The sequence below is a fragment of the Vicia villosa genome, linkage group LG1 (assembly GCF_029867415.1).
Source record: "Vicia villosa cultivar HV-30 ecotype Madison, WI linkage group LG1, Vvil1.0, whole genome shotgun sequence".
Classification (NCBI taxonomy): Eukaryota; Viridiplantae; Streptophyta; class Magnoliopsida; order Fabales; family Fabaceae; genus Vicia; species Vicia villosa.
This window is the reverse complement of record NC_081180.1, coordinates 12365617-12376989: the sequence shown is the minus strand read 5'-3', so window position 1 is coordinate 12376989 and position 11373 is coordinate 12365617. Positions and strand designations below refer to the sequence as shown.

Sequence of the window (11373 nt, the reverse complement as noted above, 5' to 3'; positions counted from 1 at the left end):
TATTCTGTGTTTCATATACAGTTACAAAGATGGAAAAGAAGAATAAGCTTACCTTCTAACAAAGTGATTGGAAAACCTCCTTGTATATAACATTTGTGGTAGTGGAGCACGGAACATTCTCTTTGTCGTGTATTAAGATTTTAAGACCACTTTTTGTAGTAACTCTTGAGATTGCAACATAAAGTTGTCCATGACTAAACACGGGAGAAGGCAAATACAAACCAACACTATCAAGAGACTGACCTTGAGACTTATTAATTGTCATTGTGTAAGAGACAATAATTGGAAATTGTCTCCTAATCAACTTAAATGGCCACGGTGACTCTGAAGGTGACATAGACATTCGAGGAATGTAAAAAAGGTTATCTATGTTCTTGCCAGAAATAATTTTTGCCTCAATGACATGATTGGCCAACCTTGTGACAATCAATCTTGTTCCATTACACAATCCATCTGACTGGTCCAAATTTCTCATAAGCATAATGGGAGTACCAACTTTCAATTTGATTATATGATTTGGTAAACCTGATGTCCTTAATTTGCTAAGAAATTCTAGAGTTAGCACTTCATAAGCTTCGGTATAACTCGAGTCAGTTCTATCGATTGAATCGTAACTAAGATACTCTTTCTCTTCACCTAAAAAAATCAACAGAAAGATACGAACATTAGTAAATTCAAAATCATAGGCTGCATATTCTTTTTCCCATGCACCAAAAAAAGAATAAATAAATATTACCTGGTATAAGGTCCAATACATAATGATTGATCTTATCCACAACTTCAATGGTTGAGGCAAGAATTGCTTTTCCTTGTAGATATGCAACATCTTGGAATACATTAACCAAATTGGGATATGTATTCTCAACAATAGCTTTGATAGGATCTTCATAATTGGTAATCAATAAATCTTGAGGAATCTCTATGTCCACCAATCCATCATTTGGTTCAGATATCTTACCATCACCGACATTTAAAATCCATTTTGAGAACTGCGCTAATTCATTAGAACTTGTATTATCGCTTCCCTGCTGAAGTCTCATGTTTTTTGTCAGTGTTAGAACCTGGCAATAGTCCCAGATATAAGAGGAGCATATGGATGCATGAACACTATCAGAACGCGCTTCTCTCGGAACAACTGGAAGAATCTGTCTGAAGTCTCCTCCAAAAACAACAACTTTGCCGCCAAAGATTTTATTCCCAAATCCCTTCTTGGTCATGACGTCTTTAAGTGTTCTATCCAATGCCTCAAAATAATTTTTATGAGCCATAGGTGCTTCATCCCATATTATCACGTCCGTTGCCTCGAATAATTGAGAATGTTCAGTGTTTTTGTCAATATTGCAAGTGGAGTTGTCAAGTGTTGGCACAGGAATTTTAAACTTGGAATGAGCAGTTCGTCCACCTGGTAATAACAACGAAGCTATACCGCTTGAAGCAACAACAAACACAATTTTTTTCTTCGAACGAAGTGCACTTGATAGTGTCCTCCACATGAAAGTTTTACCGGTCCCTCCATAACCGTGTAAAAAAAAGACCCCTCCTCTTTGTTTTCCGACAGCTTCCATGATTTTTTCAAAGATTGAGCGTTGTTCATCTATCATGCATAATGTAAATTGTGATATTTCAAAAAATATCTACCTGTGGGACTGTCAGCTTATGCAATCAAATAGTATAAATATAAATTATCACCTGTAAGGGCTCGAAAGAGATTGTTGAAGTTTTCTCGCTCAGTTTTAGTATTATAATCATGTTCTTCGTAAATCAGTCGGTTTCCAACGTGCCGTGTGACATAAGCATCTGGATTTGGCATGTCTTTGAATTCGTGCAAACTTCTTCGATTGGATTGCAACATATTCTCAATCTCAATGAGGGTCAAGTTTTTCAACTCAGCTTCTGTTAACTGCATATCTATAAAAAAACACCAATTAAAACTTGATATGTCGTGGCATGGAAGTTAATTTAAATGGAACATATTTTAGAAGATTCCTTGTTTGTGAGATCCTCAAACTGAGATACGCATAAAAGTTTGTTATACACACAAGAAATAATCTATCTATTATAATTATATCACAATAATGTACCTTTTATATTAGTTAACTGTCTTTGTTGGTGCAGAATACCGTCGGACAGCATCTTCCAAGTTTTTTGCCAAACGTGACGCGGTCTGTTAATTGTACCGGACAATAGCATAGTTACGAATAACTTTCTCAAAAAATGTCCCGAACCCCAATCTTTGGCCTCGTTAATAGCTGCAACATATTCCTTGTCATCATTAAGAAATCCCATTTCAAAACATGCATCCCTAAAACTGTCCCGAACAATTCCACCGACCTTTTTTATATCCTCGTAACATGTTGGCCCTTTTGCAACAGTCAGCATCATTCTCAGGTAATACAGCTCACCTGTACTTGGAGGAACCCATATTAGTCTTCCAATGGTGTGCCCTCTCTTACGCGGTCTCCATCGTCGGTATCTTTTATCATAAACAAACTTAGTGAGGAAATTTGAGTAGGTCAGATTTCTGGCCTCTGGATATGTTTTGTTTGCTTCCATCCAAGCGGTAAACATTGATTCCTTCACACTTGGTTTTTCAAGAACCTCATCTATCAGTTCGTAATCTGTATAATATACCGAATTATCGCCCTCAAGATGAAAATATAATCTTTCTACTGTAGGAGACCTTCCATGAATGGGAAAAGAAAATATTCGCCAACATGCTTCGCTTGGTGAGACATATCTACAATCAAGATACTGCTTGATTTCATCGAAATTTTTAGCGGTCAAAGGACTGTCGTTGTCTCCTACGACAGCAGCGGTAATCCTGTCATACCCCTTGTTTATATATTTAAATAAGTACTTAACCGAAGTACCTTGATTACACCATTCCATATTAATGTGAGCTTGAAATTTCTTCAACAGATATGGATTGTGAGGAACAACAGATCTGTTATCAAGAACAACGTTTTTTATCGTAACAGTGTTTCCAGTATCCCTCCTTCGGTACACAGGATATCCATCCTGATCAACTACGGTCTGAGGCTGCCATTTTTTTGGAAAGAATTTAGAGCATTTTGCGTCTTTCATGCAAGGTGACAGCATGTTTGCCAAATCACACGGACCGTGAATCATATGTCTCTTCACCAGATTATACAATTCCACATCATCTTCTTTTGATGGTATCTCTGCTGAAATGATGTTGTTTATATCCTCGGGAGTGGGATACTTGCTTTGCGGATGCATGAATAGCAAAATATGAGCATGTGGTAAACCCCTCTTTTGAAACTCAACGGTGTATATATCTGCATAAAATTATAGCAATGAGAGCTTATTATTATATGAGGTTTTAAATAGAAGTGATAAACATAAAACATAGTTTGACGGCATGAAATTAATAATATGACTTACATGCAACCACTCTCCCTAAGACATGCTTCTTAGTCAAATCAAACAACAACTCATCCAACTTAATTTTAAAAACTCTTGATATAATGTCGGGACGATCATGGGGCTGCAACCTCATTGGGTGAAGCAGTCTTTTAACTTCGGGCCACATTGGATTGCATGTAAATGTGATAAAAAGGTCAAGAAAACCAATATGACTACAAATATCCATTCCATCAAAATACAATTGCTCCATGTATCTTCGACTTCCAACATAAGTTGATGGTAAAACAACCCTCTTACCCTTGTTTGCTCCTTGAGTGTTCTGATTCTGTTCTGGACCGTTCAAATTATTGTATTTTGAAACTCTTAGTTTTTTCTGGTGCTTGCGTATGTAATTCAACCTTTGAGACTCCATCATGGTGAAACCATCAACCAAAAATTGCTGAAAAAGCCTTCTGGACATCAAAAGTGTGTGTGCTTCGGCTGTTTTGGTTTGAATCCGAAACGTAAGCCATTCTCTGATAGTAAGTTTATTCTTCTTTTTCTTTGCTTTTGTTTCCCTGTGTAGAATACCGATTCTAAAACCATCTTCGCCATATGGAAACAAAAGTGGATATTGTAAAGCAAGATAACTTGGATGAAACTCACTTATCCTTTTCAGCCTCCCACTCTGTCTCTCAAGTATAATATGTCTCTTAGATCCTGTATCAACATCACCAACGATAAGTGCGGCAACTTCAGAAACTGTTGGTTGATTATAAACTCTTCCGTCCTTGGATCGATCGGCGATTAATTTCAATTTTAGATCGGGTACATGAGAATCTTTTAGTCGATCTGCTGCCATCCTAAATGTTTTAGCATGTGTGTTGAACTCATCAAGCATAAGTTTCAATTTTCCAACCGTTTCTGGATTCACATTAGGATTATGACTGAAACACATTTTATAAAACAGTTAGTGTACATGCATTATGAACTTATATAGAAGAAGGTAAAACAGAATAATGTCATAAAACAAAGGAAGAATTCAGACATTACCCTATTCCTTCCATTCTATGATGGATTTCATTATCAGTGTCATAAATATAAAGCTGTGCAAATTTTGGTGTTTCTCCATCTAAAGGGAGCATGCTCCCAATTCTATGGCAAGTCTGTCCATGTATCCTTATGTTAGGCGGTCCTCCTGCCGATTGGTATCTATTGTCAAACTTCATTCCGGGTGACGTAAAGGTAAACATAATGTTGTACAATCTGCAATACTGCTGATAGTTTATACAGTCTGAATCATTATCATCAGACAATAGATGCTTTAGTAACAGTGGCGGTTCATTCAAAAGCGGCAACACAACTTTACCATTTCCACAACATAATTGGAATTTGGGTACAGCACTATGTTTTCGTTTGTCTGGCTTCTCTTGATACCACATCAGTGCTCCACAATGTATGCATTCGACAATTGGATCACCGATATCAGAGTAGCCTGTTTTATTCAAACAAAAACGAAGCAAGTCATAATTTAGAATAAAATAGTCACAACTATAGATGTTTCATGACTGCAGCATTGAATATGGCATGGCTTACAGGAATCAAATCACATTAGTTAGTTTGAAGTATAAAATAAAGTGTTACATATATCTATACATATGTACCAGAATCTTTCATGTTTTGCGGCGCATAGTTTGGTTCTATAGTTTCTTCATCATCAAGAGTTGATGCTGTGTCATAGTCAGGATTTGCATTTATGAACTCACAATCACTATCAGATATTGAATCATCCGTTGTTCCATCTTCAACGGTTTCATCTGCTTCTTTATTAACACTTGTGTTGCGGTGAATATTGCTTGTGGATGAAGACTCACCATAATGATCAATATTTGAGAATTTTTTGAATAGATTGGCGGCCATAGATTGAATAGCACCAACATTCAATTGTCTTCTGGATGAAACGACTGGTCCACTTTGCAGTGTATTAACGTTTTTGAAGACTTGATTAGCATTGGAAGATGTTGTACCACTTGAAGGTGTGTTTGTATCGAGGCTAACAGGAGAATTGAAAGCATGTTGTCTGCTCAGCCGTGGCGTATTTGGTTGAATAATTGTCTTTGTTCGATGATATGATGTCGCAGCTACCAGGTTAGGGGACATGGTATCCATAGTACATGTTGAATTTGAGCTGCATGAACCAACTTTGGGTGTTGTCGTATTTGACTTCAGTTTATAAGCATTGCGTTGCCTTTGATTCTGAAACTTATTGACACTGACGTTTCTACCCGTTGCTGATGACCTTAGAAGCTCTGCTGGATGTGTATTCGAGTTTTGACTCCTTTGATTAATCACCGAAGAAGTGATGTTAGAAAGTGGTGTTCTGATGTTTTCAATGGATGGATCATAGTTCCTACTGAAACATACTTCAAAATCCAATACTTTATCACCAACTCTACTTCTTTTAAATCTTCTTTCACTGAGAATTTGTTTTCTCCTTCTTCTTGCCAATGCTGCAACTTTCTTACTCTCACAATCGTCTGATTCCATAATAGCTATGTAAATGGTTTGCTAAGTATACCTCATGCAAACAAAATAAAAGACAACACCTATAGAATTCTAATGTGAAAAGTTTTTTCTCATACCTATTTTGTTATTTGAACAGTCAGCCAATTAAAACAGAGAGAATATGGTAAGGATGTGTATACCTATTAAATGTCCATGCACAATGGTATTTGCTATTATTTTTAACGTGCTTTGCCTTATTAATAATTAACCATATAATTATCACAGTAAAAACGTTAAAGACATGAGAGGGGATATTAAAGTTGATGGTTAAGTGTTTGGTCAGCATAATTATTCCATTTAATCAACTAATGGTAAAATAACAAAACTGTTGGTAAACCACAAAAAGGTTACAATCAATGATAACATTGAATACAGAAAAATGGCATTAACGAAAAATGCAATTAAATTAAAAGAAAAAAAAACATTGGAAAACGCAAATGCAGTAAGTATAATCCCTCACCAATGAATAGTAACAACTTATACTTGTAATGTGAAAGGGCAGACACGTTTTGCAAGGCCATACCTTTTGAGATTTGCTTCCAGATTTTCTTCTTGTGTTATAATCAAAAATCAAATCACATAGCTCCTCTTACTATTATCCCCTGCATGCAAAAACAAAACCAGTCAAAGAAACATACTCCCAAAGCATTCGATTCAACACATCCCTGCGAAAATGTCTTATTCTTCATGGAGTTGCGGGTAAGGTTATTGATAGAACGTACATACCTCTATTTGTCTTTGTTGCAACATCCATTTGATCGTTTTTTTATAATAATCTGGAAACAACCGTGGTAACTTCTGTTTGAAAACAGGTTCTTGTCTCTTGACACTGAGGAAATCAACTGCATCTTAGGCAAGAAAGCTGATGACGATGAAGTATCTGATGGAAACACCAAATCTGTATTGAAAGAAGTGAAAGTTGAGGAGGATGAAATAGGGCAAAGCTCAAAGACCCAAACTGCTTCTTTGTCGAATGAATTAGGGCAAACCTCTGGAGCAAACCATGATGCCTTGCTGAAGGATGTGAAAATGGAGCGTGATGCTGGCCAGCCTTCTCAGATGAATAACAATGATCAAGTGCTGCAGAAAGAGATATCATGGGAAAAAGAGATCACCAAGTCCCAAATTAGAGGTCATCAAGTGATGGTAAGATTTCTGACTTCAACAGTACTTTAGTTTGTACGGTCAATGATGTGAACATTGTTAATAACAACAAATTTGTAATGCAACAACACAAACCAAACATCATTTAACAACTTCAATAAACTAATTGTGTTGATCATTAAGCATGGGAAATTCAAAAGTTAGAAAAAATCATGTAACTATTTATACTTTTTAATATCTTCAAAATCTTGGTTGGTGATTGTTGCAGACTATTAATTATCTTCTACTGCATCATTTATAAGATATCTAATTTCAATATTAAAGTGATGTTTGTATGATTAATGATGTGAAAATTTGTAACAACAACCAATTTGTGATGCAGCAATTCCCTCAGGAGGTGATAAAGAAAGCTCTAAGACCGTACGTAACAGGATGCAGGCTGTATGATCTTGAAGACTTATCTTTCTATGAGTGCAAGATTCTGAAGTCAAACAGAAAATACGTTGAAATGTATCTTGGTTATGGTTGGTATGCATTTGTACAGGACAGAAAGTTGAAGGTCGGTGATAAGGTGGTATTCAACTATAATTCAGACCAGGAAATCTTGTACGCGAGGGTTGAGAGGAAAGTGAAGCAGACCAGCAATTAAGCTTTGTTATCTATGTGTATTTGTTTTTTCTCCTTGATTTTAACTTAACTGTGGGTACAATCAAAACAATTGTTTTTTTGTTAAGGATATTTAAGACATGTGCTGATAACTGTTGTTTTATTGGCCATGACATATTTTGATGCATGATTAAGTAACCTTCATAATGAAGGTAGTACTGAATTATCTTTAATGTTTAAATTTGCATATATGGTGTTGTTCTTTAATTTTCTCGTTAAATTCGCAATGTGTACACATTGCCTGTCCATTATTGGTTGATACCCTACTTATGTAGATATGTTTATAACTTAAACCACGATAGTATTCAATATAAGGTTACTTATTTTGTCTGCACTGGATATATTATCTGGATCAGACTATACATTTTTTTGATGTTTAAATATATTGTTAACACAACTTCATAATTTGCTGAATGGTTTAAGTTACATTGGCTTGTCAGGAATGAACTCACCATTTTGGATTTAGAAACCTAATATGTCAATCACAATCAAAATATCTATGTAATGATGACACTTATAGTTTTCCAAAACTTGTTACAGTCAATTTGTAAGGGCAGAACCTAACTTCTACATAGTTTTCCATAACTGTTATTCACATATATGTTTTTTAAAATGTTTATAGTTAGGCTCATTTAGACAGGGTATTTTTTAATTAGAGTATTTGTTTTCTACTTAGAATATAAACCATGCCATCAATTCTAAATTATAAAACATATACAAATGCATATCAATACAGCATGATAGTGTTAAAGATAAAACTTTAGGTTGTTCGAAATTCGATCAATTAAAATCTTTAATAGTATATGACAGCAATGGTATATTATTTAAGCAATTCAAATTCAAATTCATTAGAAGCATTTCAAACAGAAGTAGATTAACCAACAATGCTCATCATGATAAACTCAAATCAATGAAAACCTTGTATATATCATAACTAAATGGGACAATTGTAATTCAACATATCTTAGTCTTTAGAAAACCTCAAACTCAACAATTATGATAAACTAAGTACCAGAACAGCAAAATAAAATATCATCCAACTAATTAAATAAACCAAATGTCTTGATCATAAGGCAATGTAAATTTAAAACTTATAAATTTTGAAGCTAACTATTTCTCCTGTTTAATATCTTTGGCCATCTTTGTTGATGATTGTTGTACACTATCATTATCTTCTACTGCATCATTCATAAGTCTCTTACATGGAGTGAGTCCTGAATTTTCAATGCTCAGATCATTTTCTGCAGATGCAGATAGAGGTTCCTATCATGAATAAAGAAAGGCAACGATACAATTTACAATAATGACACAATGATAAAGTTGCCCAGCAAGTAAAGAATATCACATGTAAAAAATACATACAGAAATGCTATTCATGTCATCCTGGGACAGAGGTTCTGGTGGTCGAAGCTTTGAGGTCTGGTGAAAATAATATCTTCATGTTAGTGTACGCCCTAAGAAAACTAAGCACTCATCAAACGAAGATTACAAAAGATTACCTCTTCAAATTTGAAACTCTCCTTAATTTTATTACGCACATCTTCATCAGTCTTGAAGCCAATGACAGAAAGTCTCCCATTTTTAGGCTGATAAACAGCTCTAATTGCCAATTCTTTTGCCAATATGGAGTCAAGTTCATAAGGGAACTCAAGTGGATCGTAATCAACAGACTATAAGAATAAAAAGTATTAGACACCTTAAAAACCAAAAACAATTGATTTAAATATTGTTTTATGCAACAATTACATACCTGTGTTAAATCCATCTTCATTTGAAGAGCAGACTTCCCAATTAACTTCACGCAGTCTGTGTCCCAAAAGACGAACTTTGCCTTCGAACTGCCGTCAACAGCTGTTATATCAAGCTTATACCTTAATGATTCATGAAACATAGGAGAACACATCAATCTTCACTGTTTGTAAGAGAATATAAACATTACCAGTTGGTAATGGAAGAGGAATATAAAGTATACCGTGGCACAGGTTCTGGGCTAATATGATCCTTAAAACACTTCAGCTTTCCATCCTTGGCAGTCACACTCCTTGTACATTCCACACATCCATCATAGTACCACCCCATCTGCCCAGCATCAAACTTATCGAGGGTAGCAACGGTAACACAGGTTGTTTCCTACAAAGTTGGCGAATATCAATTACAGTTATATGAGGCTTTAAGAACGATAGCAATATAAGGAAACAATCATTCTTTCTTACATGTTGCAGATTCGTTATCTCAGAGAGACTCATTATTTCAGCCTTCCAAACAAATTTGTCATAGTCAGAATAAAATGAGTTTTGCGTCGTCTCAACTTGTACACTTGAAGATGATAACAAAGGCAAATCAACACCAAGTCTGAAAAATGTAAACACAACATTAAATTCAATTAAAATCAACATCAAGTTTAATAAATTATTATGCAAGACAGTTAAGAAGAAGATCAATAAGCATTCCAAACGATATAATAAAGAAACAGACACATGCTATAGCACCTTTCTTTTAGACTCTTGACTTCCTCAATAGCAAGGTCATTAATCAACAGTTTCGTTCCATTCCATGTGTTGGAAACACTAACTGGAAATCCTCCTGAATCACAGGAATTGAAGAAACATTTACAACTGTTGGATATAAAAGATATTGAGCATTTACATTTAAACTATTGTATCATGCATGATTACCTTGAGCCTCTTTAACCCTTGCATTGATTAGTACAATGACAATATTTGATGCTTGCTTATTATTCTTATAATACTCATATAGCTGAACTGCAAGTTGGCCCCAAAGAGTACATTGTACGACTGTTTTGCTGGCATCTACAATTGAAAAAACTATTCTGTTCTTGCTGTTGTCACCGTTAACTTGGGTTTGAGTGATATCAGTGATTCCTCCAATCAAATCTAAGAAAAAAATGGATTGGTTAAAATTTTTCAACAAAAATAAATTATAATTTCTGAAAGTAGGGTGTAGGGAACTTACCAACCAAAACATTTGATTGAAACCTTCCTTCAACTATGGAATTCAAAGCAATAATGTTAAGGTAGTTATGAGGGATTTCAGGAAATTCTGCATTCTTAACAGAAGTTGACCCACAAAAAACCAATTTGTATGTATGATTTGTCGACTTAAAAGCAAAATCATTCCTCCCAACTTTAAAATTTTACATGATATAAGAGTTTCCTGTTTCAATTTGAGATTTGAATTTGGAAAGCAAATAAGCAGGGACAACAGCCTGAATCTTATCACGCTGAAAGAAACGAACATTTCATCATCAGTGGTTAATCAACACAAAACATATAATAAGTAATCAGTGGGGAACCATATCCTGCTACAGTACCTTAGAATCAACCAAAACCATCTCCACGTGTTCTTTGTTTGAAGAACTTGTGACAGTCCATAGATGTTTGCATCTAACAGCAATCTTCCACAAATCTTTTGAATCATTGATCTCTTTCAATGGCTCAATAGGGCGAGACATGATTCACATACAAACTGTGCAAGAAGAGTAGAGATTTCAGTTAATTATCAAAGATGAATCAAATGGAGATTAATATAAACAGTGTTTAACAGAAGTTAGAGACGGGGGGATGGAGAAGAAGATAGTTTCTTGAGACGAAGGAGGAGTGAAAATCGCGGGGAAGGTGATGAAGGATAGAAAAACACTTAGAAAGGGGGGGA

General features: G+C 35.1%; 2 protein-coding genes across 2 annotated transcripts; both read right to left on the bottom strand.

Moving 5' to 3' along the window:
• Nucleotides 1–55: 55 nt before the first annotated feature.
• Nucleotides 56–5913, bottom strand: LOC131649378 (uncharacterized). The gene is made up of 8 exons (XM_058919160.1): nucleotides 5031–5913; nucleotides 4420–4861; nucleotides 3406–4313; nucleotides 3106–3299; nucleotides 2082–3039; nucleotides 1690–1908; nucleotides 737–1594; nucleotides 56–636 (listed from the first exon to the last, which is right to left on the bottom strand). Exons 1-8 carry the CDS (start codon nucleotides 5911–5913, stop codon nucleotides 56–58), a joined length of 5043 nt encoding a protein of 1680 aa, XP_058775143.1.
• A 2898-nt stretch (nucleotides 5914–8811) lies between these two features.
• Nucleotides 8812–11173, bottom strand: LOC131649297 (uncharacterized). The gene is made up of 9 exons (XM_058919088.1): nucleotides 11033–11173; nucleotides 10675–10768; nucleotides 10377–10595; nucleotides 10191–10284; nucleotides 9915–10053; nucleotides 9674–9831; nucleotides 9452–9572; nucleotides 9201–9371; nucleotides 8812–8964 (listed from the first exon to the last, which is right to left on the bottom strand). Exons 1-9 carry the CDS (start codon nucleotides 11171–11173, stop codon nucleotides 8812–8814), a joined length of 1290 nt encoding a protein of 429 aa, XP_058775071.1.
• Between the last annotated feature and the right edge of the window lie 200 nt (nucleotides 11174–11373).

What these genes read in the sequence shown, in the direction of transcription:
- LOC131649378 (XM_058919160.1), bottom strand. Translation starts at nt 5,913, where the DNA reads ATGGAATCAGACGATTGTGAGAGTAAGAAAGTTGCAGCATTGGCAAGA. An exon ending in CATAGAATGGAAGGAATAGG is followed by an intron (nt 4,314 to 4,419) that starts GTAATGTCTGAA and finishes AATGTGTTTCAG; the next exon opens with TCATAATCCTAATGTGAATC. An exon ending in ACAGTTAACTAATATAAAAG is followed by an intron (nt 1,909 to 2,081) that starts GTACATTATTGT and finishes GTTTTTTTATAG; the next exon opens with ATATGCAGTTAACAGAAGCT.
- LOC131649297 (XM_058919088.1), bottom strand. Translation starts at nt 11,173, where the DNA reads ATGTCTCGCCCTATTGAGCCATTGAAAGAGATCAATGATTCAAAAGAT. An exon ending in AAGGGTTAAAGAGGCTCAAG is followed by an intron (nt 10,285 to 10,376) that starts GTAATCATGCAT and finishes CCTGTGATTCAG; the next exon opens with GAGGATTTCCAGTTAGTGTT. An exon ending in AGCCCAGAACCTGTGCCACG is followed by an intron (nt 9,573 to 9,673) that starts GTATACTTTATA and finishes TGAATCATTAAG; the next exon opens with GTATAAGCTTGATATAACAG.